We start from the raw sequence: 19,399 nt of genomic DNA, 5'->3' as shown, positions 1-19,399 counted from the left end.
CATTTTAGAAGAGCTGCGAGAGAGGAGGAGATTTCTCAATTATCTGAGTTATTAGGGGTTTTAGATTCCTTTAGGTTAGTTGAAGGGGTGGATGACTATCTAGAGTGGTGTGGGGATTCTTCAGGTAGTTTCTCTGTCAGATCCTTCTATGATTCCTTTTTTCCAGATACTCGCTTTCCATGTTATCCCCTTTTTGATGTTATTTGGAAAGTTCCCACCCCAAAAAAAATCCAGATATTTTCTTGGACAGCGACTCTGGGTAAGCTACCAACCTCGGAGATGATGCAAAAAAGATGTCCTTCAATTGTTTTGTGCCCAAACTGGTGTGTGCTGTGCAGAAATAAAACAGAGACCCAGGATCATATGTTCATCCACTGTTCATTCATAAACAGATTGTGGGCTAGAGCTTTGCAAGAGCTTCGATTGGTATGGGTCGTTCCTAAGTCAACATGGGATTTATTCTATATGGATCTGGGACAGCTTACTGGTAACAGGGGAAGAATCTTATGGCAATCGGTGGTGCATTGCGTATGCTGGGCGGTGTGGTTGGAAAGAAATCGAAGAATTTTTGAAGACAAAGAAGAAACTTTGGAAAAATGCTGGGAAAAAATAAAGATCAACATTGCAATGTGGATTGGAGTTCATCATGATTTTAAGAATGTTTTGATTTTAGATTTGATGAGAGATTGGGAATATGTGTATCATTGAGATAATTTCATATCATGTACTTCTTCATGACAGTGGATCACTAGTCCACTGATGTACCTTGTCTCAAGTTATTATTAATAAAATAATGTTTCTTGTAAAAAAAAAAGTATCATAGGATAGTGTTTGGAACCAGTCATGCTTTGAACCTCACAAACTCCCATCACACTTGTGCTTTATAAGAACTCAATTATTGTTTTTCTTTGAGGCCCAAATTTAATACATAATAGCTATCTGCTCATGTAGCACGACAATGGTTTTGTGAATATATTGGGAATCTGTATATTATCGAAATTTGAGACAAAGGCACCATATTCTGGGGATAATCTATTTTAAGATAAATTATAACACAAATGTTTTGTTCTTCTTTCCCATAAGGTGATGGCAATCGTAATGCAGCTCATGACTAGAAGATCAGGGTGAGAACTGCTTTGAGATATTTTTGGGGGTCTAGGTGTAAAATCTGACTTGTCGAGTGCCTCAGGAAGTGCTTGCTGTGTCATCTCCTTTTGATGTCATCTCTACATTGGATAAACGCTAAGTTCACTATTTCTTTTATAAGAGGAAGTCAAGGTGATAGAGATTCTTTGAATGGCTCGAGGACTCTAAGGAAGATTAGGAGACCAAAGGAGTTAAACATGGTTAGAAGTACTTGAAGGCACAAGAGACCCAACAAGAGGTGACTCCATGTAAGAATCAAGATAACCACCGTTGATATTGGTGATTGTAGGTATATAAGAGTCATGAGTAGTCTGAGTTTGAATGACATCCCAAACTGAAGTTCTTTTAATGTACTCTCCCCCTTCGTGATAGTCTTGGGACTTGGAATAGTAGGATTGTTGCTAAAAAAAGGTGACATCCATGGAGTTTGCTAACTATTCAATGTGGACAAAGGCTAAGCATATAAAAAATTTAAGATGAATGGTGGAAATCACGCGACTTTCTCAATAAATTTAAAGGACGTGATTAGGAGTACGGAAATTCAGAACACGTGATGGAATTTTATTGTTAAGATAATTAATGTAAGGATAGCTTCTCCCGTCAGTGTTTTGGAACATGGGAAGTGAACATCAGGGACATAGCAACCTCCAGGGCCACCTGTTTTTCTCTTAGCAATCCCATTGTATTCAGGGATGTCAACAAAAGAACTTCGATGAATTATTCCTAAATGTTTAGATAATAATTATTAATTACCCATAGTTATTTAAAGTGTGCAGGTCACTAAGGCACGGAGGTGTCATGGAGCCTTAGGCGCAAAGAACAAGGCGAGATGCCCAAAACGCACTAAGCATAGATATATACAAAGTTGATTTAACAGCAAAAAAAATATATTTCGCAAACTATTAAACAAAAAGAGAGACTCTGTCACTGAAATTAGAGACAACCGGCTGGAGCAGTAGAAAGAATGAGAAGACGTAAACAGCCTGCTGGAACAGTAAAGGGAAAAGGCAAATTAAGGGCTGCTGCAACCCTGAACGCTATTTGTGAAAACTGAAAAGTAAAAACAAAACACGGATGCAAGAATGTCCGGCTTATTGGTCTTACAATTAGGTTTCTAAAAAAAAAATTAAAAAGCAATTGGTCTGTTTCATGAGGAGCTCATGAGTTCTGCAAATGAGTCAAAAGGTGCACGCCTTATGCAAGGGCTGCACCTTCGTCATGGGTAGCGTCTAGGCCCTGCCAGGTGCTTGCCTTTTACAACTACCTAATCACCCAAAATAAATTTGAAACACTATTTTGCATTAGCTGTTTTGAAATCTGGGATCTTTGTTTTGTATTGTGTTTGGACCACGGCACTTAAATTTTTTAAAGATTTGGCCAACTTCAGACTTTTTTCATGAGAGATATCAAGGTGATTCTTGTGTGATCATCAACAGAAGATACACGTTAGACACCAAATACGTTCTAGTGGTGTTTTCTAATATTAGATAACCCCACAAAAATGACCGAGTCATAAAAATGGATGTGACACGAAGATAGCACGGGATTCTAGAAATCGAATGCCTGAAAAAATTTCTCATAAAGTTGAAAAGGTCCATCTCAGGATCATATTTACAAGTCAAGAATATTAATTGTGCCCATGAAAATGGCCATTCATGAAGAACAAAAAAAATATCAGGATTCGGGTAATACAACTATTAATTCAGGGAAAATATGCCAAATTTATTAGCCACTTCTCATAGAAAAACATAACCCTTTCATGAGCAAAAGCAAAAACTCAGAATGCAAGCTGAACGAATCCATAGCATATAAATTCTGAGTGCAACTATATGGATATCAGCAGTCAAACAACCATGATCATAAATATAATGTGCAATAAAGAAGAAACAAATTTCAAGAACCTGTTACATACCAGTAGCATAGGGACTTTTTTAGATGATAGCAACAAAGAGAGAAATTATGTTAAGAAAATGACCTGAATATCAATTTCTGAGAGAGTGTCGTGCGTACGCAGATCTGGGAGATTGATAAAGCGCTGCCAAATGGGGGACACAGTAATGCATAAAAAGATCGTAAAACGGGTACGTTCATGAAAGATTATAGGAGAATTAAAAAAAATTGAGGTAACCTTTTCGAACTGTGCATAGGTATCTCCCGGTATAATGGACATCAACGTTGACAATGAATTTATAGCCCCTTCTTGATCGAGATAATTTGGGCTCATCAATCCCTTTGAACCTAATAAGCCCTTCCAAACCCAAACGATATTGAAACAAAGTTACTATGAATAAAAAAAGTCGGTAACGATACGTAAAATATTCCAAGTATGTGTCTTCCTTGATCAAAAAGAAAAGTTTCATGATAAGTTTTACATTATGATAAGGCATCTAAAATCATTTGATACGTGATGATTTGTTCATCATTGATAACATGAACATTAACTTCCATAGAATGAGTAAATAAACATAGCAGCAATATAAGTACATAAAAAACAAGTCAACTGAAACAAATTTCAAAAAGTAAACAGCAATAAAAAAACAAAGTGGAAGGTGATAGTTTCAACTGAAAAGACAAACAGTTTGGTCCTCATTAAGCACATTTAGCCGTTTAGACCAACTTTTGAGAATAGTTCCAAACGATAGTTATTCATTATAGTACAGAGCAACGGAGAGTGATAAAGAGCAACAGGATGGTTGTTTTTTTCTTTTTAGAAAAATAGAATTGTTAGTATAAATGTGGGATCCTGCCTGAAGATTATCTGATAAAATAATTTAAACTTGTTTAAAAAAACATTTTTTGGTTAAAATATAAATAATAATAGACTATTTTGGAAAATGTTTGAAATTTTTGATTAAAAGTGATTGTTATGTCCGAAGATGTGAAAAGGAAGAAACATATTTTTAAGAAAATAAAAGAAATAAAAATAATCATTAGTGTTTATTTTGTCAGATGGAAATGGTTTCGGAAACCAAAGCAAACAAGGACTAAAAGAGTATTGGACAATCTGGACAGTAAGCAGTGTTAGCAAGAAGTAAGGAACACTCACCTTACACAAGTCAGCCACACTAGTTGTAACACGACCAATCACATCAAAACCAAACTTCTGCAAACACTTTTGCACCCTCTGAAAAATAAAATAATTTCGGCAACATGGTTAAATGTGATATTTACATCTGTTTCATGCCAAAAAAAATTAATCATGGCAGTTATAGAATATATAGATCCAAAATTGGCATATCCTGTGAAACATAAGGAAATCTGTTTTAATTCATATTTAACTTCCACCACCAATCCACCTCAATCCCCCTGCCAATGCCCCCAACCTCAAAAAAAATCAGAAGGATAGAAATTTTTTTACATTTTGACTGACACACAGTTGATTGCTTGTTGGTTAATATAAAAAAGTTGTGAAGCTCAACAAAATTAAGAAATAGAGAATATACCCTCCAAACCACATCCTTTTTTCCTGTCCCTACGAGGTATGGATGATGTGAGCAAAACAGGAGCTGCAGGCAAGCATCTTGGGAAGCAGCAAATACTGCAGGCGCAATTGCAACTAAAACCTTCACCAAAACTTCAACTGATGGAAGGAATGGAACTTGTGAATCCACCGGAATTTCTGCTTCACTGGATACCAGATAATTTTACAAGGATCAGTGCCATCAGAAAATAACACATAACAGGGTAGAAAATAAAGAAAGATACACCAAGAAAGAAGCAACCCGATGAGACAAAGGTAAGAATGAATTAGTCTTTCAACGAATAACTATTGAAATAACCAAAGGTATCAAACATTCATCAATTAAAAGGGCACCAAAAAGAAACACTCATAGAAAACAAAAGAGGAGTGGCCAATTAAATATCTCAGTGTACCAAGGGAGTCAATCCCAGGAACTTTGACTTTTGGGAACCCGTGCTTTCCAAGATGTCTAAAAAACTAGCAAGCTGGTAAAAAACGTTTCAATCAAAGGGGGTCATCTAACATTGATAGTGTCAGTCTTGAGTGTGATGCCAACGTACTTCATGTCTCTCTTTAAAGTGTCACTTCAAAAAGTATGAAAAAAATTATGAGGGATTTTTTGTAGGATGGAGCCGATGGGGAAGTGCATTATCATGTGGTTGCTTAGGATCAAGCTTGTAAACCACGAGATAGGGGGGATTGGGTTTGGGGAATATTTGTTTGAGGAATAAGGCACTTCTAGGGAAATGGTGGGGGTGTTTCGTCTATCAAAGAGCGTTTTCCATCTCTGTTTCAGATCTCCTTGGTTCTTAACAAACCTATCATCAATTTCATCAGTGTCGTGGACTATGGTTAATTCCAACTTTTCCTGGGATGTGCATTTTAGAAGGGCTTTAAATAGGTCGAAACTGCTGAGTTCGATACTCTATTAGGGGTCTTAGATATTGTTCCTTTGCAGGTGGGTAGGGAGGACTTTAGGGTTTGGTTGAGGGACTCTTCGGGGTCTTTTTCTGTTAGTTCTTTTTATGAGTCTTTTTTTTCCGATCAGCAACTTCCCTTATTTCCCGTATCCCATATAAGGTTCAAGTTTTCTCGTGGACTGTGGCTTGAGAAAATTGCTGACTTGTGATTCGTTGCAAAAGAGATGGCCTAATTGTGCTTTATGTCCGAACTGGTGTAGCCTATGCCAGAAAAAAGAGGAGGATCGAGATCATTTACTTTTGCATTGTTTGTTCACGAGTGGAATTTGGAACAAAGTATTGTAGGAATTGGATTTGAAGTGGATCTTTCCAAGAACGGTGCATGATATGTTTCTTTTAGAGCCAGGATTACATATCGGGGAGGAAAAGTATGTGTTTTCGGTATGTGGCAATTTATTGCTTATTTTGGTCAATTTGGTCGGAGCAGAACAAAAGAATTTTCACTGACATAGCAGATTTTATAGATGAGGTTTGAAAGAAGATCAAATTCAGGGTCGCTAGTTGGACGACAAAGTTGGCAAAGTTTAAAAATCTACTTATCCCATATGTAGTGAGGAATTGGAAATTTCTATGTTATTGACGAAAATGTAGTAGTTTTCTTTCCTTGTGGCTTTTGTGGATTTCTCATCCGCCTACTTGTACTTTGTTTTCTTATTTAACAAAAATTTGTTTCCAATAAAAAGAAAGATTCAAACGCTTGTGAATAATAGATGGCCTCAGTGAAAATGAAAGAGACTAGAATAACTACGCATATTTGAGACTAATATGTATAGAAAATTAGAGATAGTGTTTGGATGGTATGTTTTAAAAGGTTGTTTGACTAGTAATGAAATAATATTGAGTGGGAAATTGGTAAAAGTACTATGGATTTTGAAAAATGATTTGATATGTGGACTGGAAAACATGAAAACCTAAGTTATCAAAATGAGGTAGATGAACATTTTTTTTATATAAGAAATTATATTATATTAACTAAAGCTATTAATCACAAAAAGTGGACAGGCAGATGAAAATTTTTAAAAATAGGTAAAATAAATGTTAGTGGGAATTTGGAAATGCGTTAACTTTCAAATTTTGAGAGAAAATCTTAAAATGAGAAAGCGAAACAAACATAGCCATGATGTTTTTGCTGCTAGAAGCTTACATTTTGACTGACATAATACTGAACCCAAACTTGTCATTGAAACTTAAAATATTTGAGCATCTTTTTTTTTCAAACACGTCCTAGACTCATCATCTAATCCCATTAAGTTTGACGTTCTGCCATACGTGCATGATCATGTGCATTCTCTGCAGCAATGCAGGTTAAATATGTCGACGGTAATCATGATTCATGTGATTGAGAAAATTCATGAAACCATCATTGTAATGATGTTCAATCTAATTGAAGATTTCTTCTCAGTTATTGGACATCTGTTGTGCTTTGATAGGAAACAAACTAAAGAACAAGATAACAAAACTTAGTATTCTAGTCATTTTTAAAATTCTCAAGAAAATAAACAAAACAAGATTACCCTATCAATTTCGATATATGAAGAAAACAAACCATCCCCACTAATTCTCAATACGGAAACTCGGTGCGGCTAATTGAAAACGAAGGCAGAGGATTTCCCGGAAAATGGGAAAATAGCAACCGCCAGTTCTACTTGGATTTGATATTGAACATTTTGGTGCAGATATGAGCATCGACAATCTAAAACCATTGTTATAAAAAATAACAAATAACAAAGATAATAAAAGTCCAGCTTTCATCAGAACCAAAAGTATACAGCATTAAAGGTGGGTTTTCATTAAATTTAACAGTATAAACATTATATCTTTCAGCGCTCAGAAATATCAAGTCATCTATCCTGATGAACATGAAACAAGGCACAAATAGTCAAAGGGGGGGAAAGGAGAGTGAAGGACGGTTGAACTTCACCTCATCCTTAGAAAAGTAGCTTTTTCTTCCACAACAGAGAGATAACTCGAGAACTCGACCACAATAGCATCACACAGCGAAGGAGAAACGGCAAGAATCTTTTTCGTAGTATCATGGGCTGCTTTCCTTATAATCCAATAAGGATGGCATAGCAAAAACAACATGAACTGAAGCATAATGATTATCAGTTAATAACCACATGTTTCAAAACATAAAATGAAAAAGGTCGTATTAATCACCTGAAGGAATGCTTTTTTCGGAAAAATCTCCAACAGTCTGCAGCACAACAATACAAGTAATGAACCATCAGATATTAAAAATTTTGTCGGATTACTGAATGCTATCATCAAGATTTCCACCTCTCATTTCTACAGCATCTTTTAACATTTCAAGGGTAAAATATTAGACCATGGAGTGCGAGCATACAATTTTGCTTCATAGTGAAAGAACCACAAGTATCAAGGGCATTTCTAGTGGAACAAAATTTTTTTAAACAGGCATGCTGATTTGCAATTATTGAGAATGACAAAAACATGTACCAGGAAGGGGGACTACTAGGAAGTGGGAACAACAAATCACCGTTCGAGAAAAATACAATAAAACTAAACGAAAGCTAAAATTTAGACAGGGAACCCCCACACTTCTTACAAATGCTTTTAGTAATACTCCAGTTATTATTGGAGCCCCCTTTGTATTTCCGGATAAAATTCATTAACCCACTCCTAGCCAATTCAAGAGATGCTATCAAACATTTTAATTCTTCCATCTCCTCATCAGACTATTCCAAGAAATGATAGAGCATCTGGTCGAAATACACGTCAAAAGAGTCGTTGATCTCGCAATCTACTTTGAACTCTTGAATTTCCTCAACCCAAGACTTCTTCCTCCTTTCTAGTTTAAAAAGTTTTCGTGAACTTCCAGCTGAATTTTTCATTGACGAGCTAATACATTAGGTTATTTATGAGATGATGCAGTCGAGCCGGACACTAAGGGTATTTGAGACGGTAGAGGTTTTTACAAGATTGAGTTTCCTTACTAGATTTCCCCAAGAATAATGCACGGGCTCCTGTGGCCAAAACTAGCATATCCAAGTTTCACAGGTTTAGACTGGCTGCTCCTATTCTTCTTTGAATTATTACTGCTGGTGGCACTACCTCTTTCCAAAGAAGGACCCACAACATCACGCTTATTTGGGTTTGGTGCTGAAGATATAATTTGCATGTTAAACTGTTTGAAAGAAATGATTCAGTCCATCTTAATAAGTGGGCCCTACTGTCTTCAATTGATTTTGAAGAAATTGAGGAGACTACAGCTCAGCCCATCAAAAGACTTGGACTAGGCTTGAAATTTCTTCCTAGAAGCCTCCCACAACATGCGGCTTTGTATGTTTTTTGGGCTTTTAGCCAGATTGAGGATGCTAAAAACCCTGGTTGAAAATATATAAATACCTCCAAGATGAGAAAGGATCTAGGTTTCTCAAAAAGAGTATGAAAAGTCCATCTAATTTTGGCCCTTACTGCCTAGATTGAGAATGATGTTTCTTCAAGCATCGGTACAACCATTGCTTCTTTTGGTAAACCATAAGTAATAGATTCAATCTAAAATAAAATAAGAACTGCAAACGGTTCCAATCCAACAGAGGACAACTATTTCTTCTTTAGCACATAAGAGATCAATATGATCAAAGATTGTTCAGAGCACACCTTTGAGGATAATCAACAATGAGAACCTCCATAAGGTCAATGCATGCCAACAAATCATCAGCTGGTAATTTTGAAGCCTGTCAAGTCACATGAGGATAAGCTCGAAGGTTCCAGAAAAAGGCAGAAAGGAACATGAACATATGAAAGCACTTTTATCATATAATCATTTTTTATCTGTTACCGTCAATGGATATCAGGATTTAAACTCTCATTATTTGAGTGTATTGAATGCCGTAAGCCCAATTTCCAACCAAAATATTTTAAAACGCAGTTATGAACTCCTCATATAATGAAATTCGTTCATAGCACCACAAGCTGATTACTTTCAAAAATCACAAGGGAGAGATTTAAATTACTATTTGTGGTTGTAAGTTGACTTAGAAAGAGTAAAGAAGTTAATTATTTACCAAGGAAATTGGAATGACTGAAGGTTCATTCTGTAATATCAACTGCCAAATCTTCTCCTTCGATACAGTTTCCTCTAGGAAAATGGTAGGAATGAGAAATGAAAAATAATGGAAACGACTTAGGGCCCCTCATAGTGGAAGTACGTAAATCATAAAGCAACTTAAAACAGAGATGGTTAGTTGAGGCAAAAAACTGAAATCAGCAAGTAATAAAACCTGCTTTCACGTCAACGACAGCAATTTTTGCCACACAGAACAATGCATAAATACCCTCCAATCTCTGTACAGCTTTGCTAAAACCAGTTTTAACAAGTTGGAGAAGAGTCTGCAATAACTCTGTCATCTGGAGCATGCATCATAAAACTTTGATGTTTGTATAACAAACATTTAGGACAGCATGGTCAACAATACAAATTATAAATCATGAATAATCTCACCTGCATAACTGAATCAGTTTTTTTGCAAATTAATCGCAGACAACGAAGGTGGCCCTTTCTCAGAGCTTCCTTCTCTTTCAGCCCATGAACAAAGAAGGTAACTAAATCTTGGGAAATGGCATCTACCGATTTTACAGTCCAAGCTGCTAAACAACTCAAACTTGACAGTTTCACCTCTTCATTTCCTGGAATTACATTTAACTAATAAGATTAATAAACATCAATATTAGATCAAAAAGCTGAGAGCATAATGGAAATAAATTTAAAAAAATCAATACTACTAAAGAATGTACATAACCGACCTTATGTCTAGACATACATTTTTTGCATACGTGTACATTTAGATATATTAAAAGCAAAAAGGAAAATAATAGTTAAAAAAGATCAGAGGATGTATGCGAGCAATATTACCATGCATCTGTGTAATATGTACATACAGAGAGATGAAGTAGACCACCTACCCTCATCCTTGTAACAAGACAACAGAAATCTGCATACAGTTGGTGCCAAGCTATTGAGATATTTTCCTTCAGGAGCATGAGAAATTTCTTGAAGCGCGTTAATCATTCCAACTCTCTGGTATGGAAATGTAAGCCTGCCTTCAGAACCTGTTTATGCACTAAGCAGTGAGAATATGACAACCAAACATAAAGCAACTAGTTAGCTGCAAACTGAAGGAGTCCTTACCAACAGTCTAGCTATTAACTGAATATGGAAAAGGTAATACAAATAAACTAACCTCCCATAACCAATTTGACATAATTAAACAGTGCTTCTACAGAATCAGGACTGCTTGATTTTTGGCTCAAGCTCCTAACTATGGCTAAAGCATCAAATCTTCTTCCTTCATCTCCATGCCTTGCCTGGGTCAATACTACTGAGAGAATTTCCACAGCATATTTACTTAGGTCAAGGTTCGTAGATTTCAAAAGAACTCCAATTGATTCTATGACAAGCTCCGGATTCCGTTTCAACATCTTGACAGATGATGGGAGTATCGTGTTCTTAAAATCCTCATGTGATAAACGAGAAAATAATGGCAGAAATGCTTTACTGAGGCCTATGGCCGGCTTTTCCCTTGCATTTAGAACTGCTTTGACAAAGATATCAAGAAATATTTCCTGAAAAACCAAGACAATAAACACAGATGAAACCCCACTATCTAGGGAATCTACATATTGTTTTCACTAATGTGGATATTATAAATGAAAAAGGTAAACTTCACCTTTCGTTCATCAAATGAAACAGGATTTGAATTTAAAAAGTCAAGCATCAAGTATATTAACTCTGCACTGTCTTTGTATGATATCCTTGAATCTCTGAATCCCTCCATGTATGCTTTATATATGTCTGGTGACTGAACAGTACAGCCAAGTAAATATATATGGTACAATTAACCTGGGTAACAAAAAAATCACCCCCAAGATAAATGGTGAAAAGCTATTCATGGCTAAAGAAGGAATGAGACCTTAGAGAACAAATGAAAAAGGGTTTTCTTGCTTGCCCTTCTCACACAAAATGATCCTTGCAAGACGATGTTAAGCACCAATGCCTGAGCTTGGGCCACTCTGCACAAAGTGTTTGATAAAGTAGCAAACTGACTATAAGTTAAGAGGAGACAAGACCACTTTAGAAGCCTGTAGCTTCCTGTGATTGATTTGATCTTTGATTGCTTTTCCATAGCCTGTACAAGGGTTGTAGCAAAACTTTTCATAAATAAATCCTCGCGTAAAGCTTTGATAATAACTTCATCCACGGCTTTCCTTGATCCATGGTCATCGTATATTGATAATGTTTGAAAAAGCAAATCAACCAATAGGGACACGATTTCGATAGACATCTGCAAAGAATCTGAAGAATTGTGTGTCAGAAGTATTTATCTTTTCTGTGTAGAGATTTGACAAACACCTTCAAACATCGATATTCAAGCAAATTAAACAAACTTTGGAGATAAAATGTCAAATAAGACGTTCATTTATTCATGAAATTGCCACTACAAAAAGAAAAAAGAAAAAATAAATGAGAGAGTCTGTACTTCTTGGTTTCTGCACGTTTTCAAGTTTTATTTATTAGGAAGAACTTCAAATATACAAGCGATATTGAACCTACTCGGCATGCTTTGTTTTTTTATAGCCAACATAATTGAGAGAGTGGCGACAGCCAACAGGCAGCAATTTCAACATAACAGCACCACAGCATTCTTAGTCATTCCAACTTATAATCGTAAAAATTAAGCATACAATAAATACAAAATCCTGGGTCGGACAAATAAATTCCGTCATCCAGATAGCCATGAACGATAGAGGGAACCTTCAACGTCTGCCTAACTATTCCCATGATGCATCCACTAGTTGATTTTCTCTCACAATTGAGTCGTGTCTCCTCAGCCTATGTCTTCCTCTTTACATGATTCCCAAACAGCTGCTACTATTATTTGCTTCCGTAGTTTTCAGCATTTTTGTCTTCCAAACATAAAATCTATTTTCTTTAAATCTATTGTTTCTGCAGGTCAAACGGGTGAAAACTCGATTATCTCAAAAGCTTACACCAGGATAACATCATGAAATTTGAACCGGGAGATATAATATTCATGTATTCCCCGCAAGCTTTATAACATGCACCAGAACAGATTGAAAGTTGTTTTCTTTGTAATACATCGTGAATATTCTAAATATTATGCAATAAATTTCCAAACTACTTGCAACTTGATCGGAATCCAAATAATGTTTAGATCTTGTAAGAATAGAAAATAGAATTGTCAAACAAAGTGAGAAGATCAAGTGGAGGAAAGAGAAACCCGAGCTTTCCAGCAGCCAAATCTGCTTATTGTTAACTCCTCTCTTGTTGGGTCCTATTCCTACAAATCCCTTTGTCCAAATGATATCTAAATGAGAAAAATCATTGAGATGCATGCATGTTTTCACTGATGACAATTATTTGATCACTTCTCCCATATCGTCTCGATTGTCAGATGTTCTTATATTCATAACGACAGGATAATTGTTTGAAACCTTAAGGGGAGAAATCTTTGTCCTTATCTACGAATGCTAATAACTTGAGCCAGATCACGAGATTTTTGAACTGGCTTGTACAAAATTCAATTGAATGCAGATTTATCAAATTCAAGATGAGCTCAAGCCTATGTTTGAAATTGTTCAAGCCAAATTTGAGCCTCCTCCATTTTGTGCAATAGCTCGAGAACTTTAATATTTTTATTATTATTTATTATTTATTAGATTAATATTGTGTTTAAGTAACTTACTTCCACTTTTAAATCATCTTATCCACCCAAATCAGTCACTATCGGCGTAAAACATAAGCCAAGCTCATGGAATTTCAAAATCTCCAGCTCGAAAGAATAAAGAATCTCATGCTTACATACCCGACCTCATCATGCCAGCTAGCTCAAATGCTTGGCTTTGGCTTGAAAAGCTTGAATCATTATCTTAGAGCACACTTAGCATCTAAGACAACCGTGTCTCGATAGTTCAAGCATAACTCAATCATCGATTGTTGAAAAAGAATGATTCCATACAATTTACAAAGCTAAGAAGTAAAGATATTAGAATTATCAATTATGTTATGACTTTGCTTCAATAGGCATGTATCAAGACAATAAATTACTTGCACAACTCTAGTCCTAGAATGAGAAACACAAAATTAGCCACAGCCACATGATTGAGGGATATTTTAACATTAAGGATATAAAAGAGATCAGCCCAAGGATAAACATAATTTGAGTGACGCCTAAGTATGTTTGCTAGTAATGCAGGCCTACAATCTGTGTGAGGTGGTCTATGAGATAACTAACACTAGTAAATTCCCCCCTTCATCGTAAAAAAGAAGATGAAAAGATTACTCTACCTTCGAACACCTATAAATCTTAAGATTTATTTGTAGTTACATTCTTTGCTCTTGTGGCAAATAGTAAAAGTTTAAAACGAGTATGTGAAGCATTTCTTGTACTTGCTAACTTGGGTGCAACTTGCAAGGTGTATTCCATCAATTAAATTTTTCGTCTTTGTTTAAAGAATTTACAGATGCAATTACTGAGCGAACAATTGCTCCCATTAAGATAATTTGGTTTGTTTCCAAGGTATGCAAAAAATTTGAAAATGTTTCAAGAGCTATTTAAACAAACTCACCACCCAGCCCAAGGATATATGTCATATCGCATCATATGAACGCTATCACGTAAATAACATGGAAAGCATGTGTACGTAAAATAATAATAATAACAAGCATGCCCGCACACATAGTCGATTTCCCGTATTTCCTCTTTTCCATGTTATTTGGAAGGTTCCGGTTCCAAAAAAGATTCATGTATTCTCGTGGACAACGACTCAGGGTAAGCTACCGACCTCGGAGATGTTGCAAAAAAAGTGGCCCTCAATTGCTATGTGCCCAAATTGATGTGTGTTGTGTAGAAATGAAACGGAAACTCGGGATCATATGCTAATACATTGTCCATTCACGACCGGATTGTGGGCCAGAGCTTTGCAAGAGGTGGGACTGGTTTGTGTGATGCCTAAGTCAACAAGGGATTTATTCGCTATGGATCTAGGACAGCTAACTGGTACGAGGAGAAGAATTTTTTGGTAAGTGGTGGTTCAGGGCATATGCTGGACAGTATAGCTGGAAAGAAATCAAAGAATTTTTGAAGATAAGGAAGGCACTACAGAACAGTGCTGGGAAAAAATCAAGATCAAAGTTGCTATGTGGATCGGCACTCATCATGACTTTAAGAACGTCTCGATCTTAGACATATTGCGAGATTGGGCTTATGTGTATAATTGATACAACATTGAAATTATGTAATTCCTATTGAAAGTGGACCACTAGTTCACTGATGTACTTGTTCTCATCATATTATTAATAAAATATTGTCTCTTATAAAAATTTTAAAAAAAACTATCAAACCAAGCAAAGCTGCAAAAATCAATTCTCCAAATACTAATTCTGCCTCTTCGGGAGAAAACAACATCTTCTAACAATGTTCCAATATCAAGCCCAAGCTTCAACCCACACCGATGATGAACCCAAATTTTAGTCCTTGAACCATAGACAATTAAACTAAGATTCATAAGAAAAACTCTGCTTGCAAGCGCCCTAGAAGGATATCTTCATATTAAACTTGTGCACCTCTAAAGAAGGAAACAGTATCATCCTTAACCAAAATTCCATGGTCATGATCAGGAAAACCAGTTTACAATCCAAACATCTACACAGTTTACAGCCAACAAATAACTTTGAGATAGATGGGATTTCAAACTATATAATTTTAATATTTCCTCATCATCCAAGCCCTATTCCCATACTTGGTGAAATCGCTACTTACTCAATGATGAAACCTCGAAAAAGAACAAGGAAAGACTAAATCCTATAGCACAAGAAGATAAAAATCTGGGATCACCATTTCACCAATCTTTTCTCAAAAGTACCGATATAAATCAAATTTGAAACTTTATGGCACTTGAAGTTCATTTACGGTGATAATATCATAGAACCATACACCAATGTTCTCCTTCAAGGTTATTAACATACTCCTTCTGTCCTTCACACAATGCAGACCACCACTCGAACATATATCAGGGGATTTCAGAAAACTAAGCATCTGCCAACTAAATTAATGACCGCATGCATGCGCATAGTAAGTCTGTTTAGCATTAACGTGTAACAAGTGTCAAATGCATAATAAAGACGAAAAATGATGAACTGATACTTATGGAACAATGCAACACAAAATCCATCAGAAAGTACTGCGACTGAGGACAAAAGGGCAGAATTAAGAAAGACCAAGTCGAGAAAGAAAAACAAGAAATCAAACAAAACTTTACCACCAAAAACAAAACTTTACCATAAAAAAAACAAACAAAATATCGTACCGCACGCCTCAAGAATCGTACCTTATCGTCTAATTTTTCTAACTCGACTGACAAGAATTTAGGATATCGCACATTAACGAATACATCAGAAAACACAATTCATTCGGCTTATATGGAGGAAATAATACCTAAATTGTTGAGAATGGATGGAATCTGACTGCGGAAGATCTGAATTCGCCGCTTCGAGGAAGGCGTCGAGACTGAAGGAGCGACAGATATCAACAACTCCATTTGACTGCCTCCGTTGGGTTCCATCTCGATCAGAAAAGTGAATGAAATGGTGGGAATAGCTTACTGGAGCTCTGTGTTAGGGTTTTAGAAGGTGGCTGGCCAAGAGCAGGGACAGCGATTAAGTGTTTAGCACACAGTTCCGACTTTTAACAGGATTAAGAAAGTGCGACTATGGAGTTAAGAGTAATTTTAACATTAATCAACAATTTATATTATATTGAATGTTAAATTTTCAAGAAAATAAATTTTTGTAGTATAACTGAAAATATAAAATTGTATTTTTAGAAAAAATTGATTTTACTCGATGTATAAAATTTTATTTTATATAATTAATTATTAAAATTAATAAATATTGATGTTTAAAAAAATTTATCAAAATTTTAAACAATAAACAAATATTTTTCAACAAATCAAAAAAATTCTTTATTAGGTGAATAAACTTTGATTAAAAATTTTAATTATTAACATGTTGAAAAATATTTATATTGAAATTTTAATTAAGATATATGATAATAATGATATAAATTTACAGACAGTTGATATACCAAAAATTACTACTACACTCTTTTAAAAAGTTGAAAACATAATATTATATAAAAATATTTATTTTGTTAAATTCAAAATATCCAAAGTTTTGACAATTACAAAAACATCATCGAGCAATTTTGGATCCAACGGTCTATTTCTTGTATTTACATGACTTTGGACGCTAGACAATTCAGACCACTTATTGTTCTATCAGAAGTTCAAGCTACAGACATAATTAAAAAGATCATCTCGAAAATCAGTTTCTAAAAGAAACCTTATATCAAATAAATATTTAAGAGTCTTAACATTCAACTCTATCTGGTTAGACATTTACAGGTTAAGACGGATACAACAAACTAAAGTCACTCAAAAATTATCATATAAAATCACAAGGAAAGTATCATACCAACTCCCAATTGACATAAATGTTTTCTAAAATGTCAAATTGACATAAATGTTATCTAAAATGTCAAGAATCAATCAATTTTTCACAAACAAAAAGAGTCAAAATCGTAAAAAAAAAAATGAGTATTTATGTAGTGTACGATGAAAAGAGATTGACAATACAATTTGTCGAGAGAAAATACAAATGATTGTTGATAAAGTTATCTAACCGTTGGAATACTTCGGATACGAACATACATATTCAGAATTTCATAACCACCAAGAAATCAATAAATTCCAAGCTTTCAATTTGTGATATACGGGATCTCAAGCACACTTATTCTTTACAAAATATCAAGTTGTTCACCAAGCACGCGTCGATTTGTTTATATCAGATCATCAAAGATCAACTCTTGCTACCCTTATAAAATCTAGTTGTTCAAGCTAACCTTTCGAAAAATATGTTATTTCTGATGAACTGATGGTTCTTAAACAATTATAAATTGTTGTGTTGAATTAATACTAAGAGTTTTGACTTAGGCAGTGTGATAAGTCATAATCGAAGCAGGTTTGTACAATGATTGTATAAATCAAAATATTTTAGTGGATTATTTCATAATTTGAAGAAATGATGACACATGAGTATTTAAATCTCCGAATATCCATATAAATCTTTGTGTTATTTATTCGACTTCACATATATTTCATGTTCTTTTTTGTCAAAAATTCGCACATGAAATATATATTTTCTCATTGAGTCTAGTTGAATCATTTTTCGTACTCAAATTTTTTTTAAGATGTCCAGTTAAAATTAGTTGTTCAAGAAAGGGTTTTAGCTGCTAACGGCTATTGAAGTTAACTTACAAATTTCAAATATATTTTAAAGAGTTCATTCACCTCTCTATAAACTATTTTTTTGATCATAATATATTTTATTTAACATGATACAAAGTATGAATAACTAAATATATAAAAGTAGCACAAAACTTAAAACCATAACCAAAACATTACAATTGAAATCGTAGATACTATATATTTAAATTAAACATTTTAGAGATGATTTTCTTTTAAGAGTTTCTATTAATATTTAATTAAAATAGAATAATTTTAGTGACATTACCCGAAATGTCACCAAACGAGTGCATATTTAATAAAAACTTAAGTAAACACTAATCATAATTACAAAATACAAACTGAAATTTCAAAACTTAAATATCACAAAAACCCCTACGAGACCGTCTCAAGTTTTAATTTGGTGTGACGAATCTTCGACCAGGCCCGACTAGTGAAAAATATTACTTATATGTCAAAAATATATTTTTCATTGTACCCATGGATCATACCAATCCCTCTCAAGGATATAGATCCATTAGACCGTCTCACAAGAAATACATAAATAACAATGCAGAATGCTTTGCCAAATCCTAATCTCTTATAGTCACAGCTCAGTCCGCATGGCTAGTCCAATCTAAAACCTGTTTGTCAGAATTAGGTGTCCAAGATAAAAGCAAAGATGCGAGAGACATAATCGGCCAATAAATAAATACGTGCGAAAAAAATTATATGCTGATGTACAAAAGCATTTTATAGTAAATCAGGGATTAAATACTCAAATATCTTACTCGATCTAGAGACGCTTAAGTGTGCAACATTTTACTTTGTAAAACCAGTGGGTTGCTCCCACACTCGATGGGACATGGACCTACGATTTCCAGGGTCACCATAGCTTGTCAGATCAGTGGGCGGATCATGCTACCTGAACCTGTCAAAAAAAATGTGTTGAGTAACCCTATTTTATCAAAGTTTATCTCAAATGATAATATAAGCTCGTGATATACAATGTAAAATATATAATGAAAAAACACGTGTCATACAATCGTAGATAAATATGCAAAAAATACAAATATCCGAATATTTACGTATTTTTAAATAACCTTGCAACACTTATATTCTGAGCCTAGACATTTCAACAAAAAAATAATACTTGTAACTTGTTAGACATGGATACCCTATTTTAGCCCGTGTGTGCATCATATACAATGCCAATAAAGCATGAATCATATTATAGTAGATAAATATGCAACAAATAGAAATATTTCAGCACTTACGTACCTCTAAACAATCTTGCGACGTTTACGTTTTGAGCATATACATTTCAACAAAAGGATAATATGGCTAACTTGCTGGACATTGATATCACATTTTAGCTAGTATTTACATCATACATTATTTATTATTTTATTTTATTGTGGTTTGGTTTTTTTATAGTATGTAGTTATAGAGCAATTGAATTCTTCAATTTTATTTATAATTATAA

The 19,399-nt window shown here is 34.6% G+C and overlaps 1 protein-coding gene across 1 annotated transcript in view; it reads right to left on the bottom strand.

Moving 5' to 3' along the window:
* LOC142537113 (protein ILITYHIA) overlaps nt 1-16,335 on the bottom strand; it is a 66,896-nt gene extending 50,561 nt beyond the window's left edge. The window contains exons 1-15 of the mRNA XM_075642686.1: nt 16,068-16,335; nt 11,523-11,905; nt 11,280-11,411; nt 10,794-11,175; nt 10,516-10,662; nt 10,055-10,239; nt 9,834-9,960; nt 9,618-9,691; nt 9,211-9,287; nt 7,747-7,783; nt 7,508-7,674; nt 4,590-4,773; nt 4,193-4,270; nt 3,275-3,394; nt 3,122-3,181 (exon numbers count right to left, since the gene is read on the bottom strand). Of these exons, the coding sequence (XP_075498801.1) occupies nt 3,122-3,181; nt 3,275-3,394; nt 4,193-4,270; nt 4,590-4,773; nt 7,508-7,674; nt 7,747-7,783; nt 9,211-9,287; nt 9,618-9,691; nt 9,834-9,960; nt 10,055-10,239; nt 10,516-10,662; nt 10,794-11,175; nt 11,280-11,411; nt 11,523-11,905; nt 16,068-16,194 (2,280 nt within the window). The 5' untranslated portion in view covers nt 16,195-16,335. The remainder of the gene's footprint in view (nt 1-3,121; nt 3,182-3,274; nt 3,395-4,192; nt 4,271-4,589; nt 4,774-7,507; nt 7,675-7,746; nt 7,784-9,210; nt 9,288-9,617; nt 9,692-9,833; nt 9,961-10,054; nt 10,240-10,515; nt 10,663-10,793; nt 11,176-11,279; nt 11,412-11,522; nt 11,906-16,067) is intronic.
* Between the last annotated feature and the right edge of the window lie 3,064 nt (nt 16,336-19,399).

The sequence above is a fragment of the Primulina tabacum genome, chromosome 1 (genome assembly GCF_025594145.1).
Source record: "Primulina tabacum isolate GXHZ01 chromosome 1, ASM2559414v2, whole genome shotgun sequence".
NCBI classification, from domain to species: Eukaryota; Viridiplantae; Streptophyta; class Magnoliopsida; order Lamiales; family Gesneriaceae; genus Primulina; species Primulina tabacum.
This window is presented reverse-complemented; position numbering and strand designations above follow the sequence as displayed.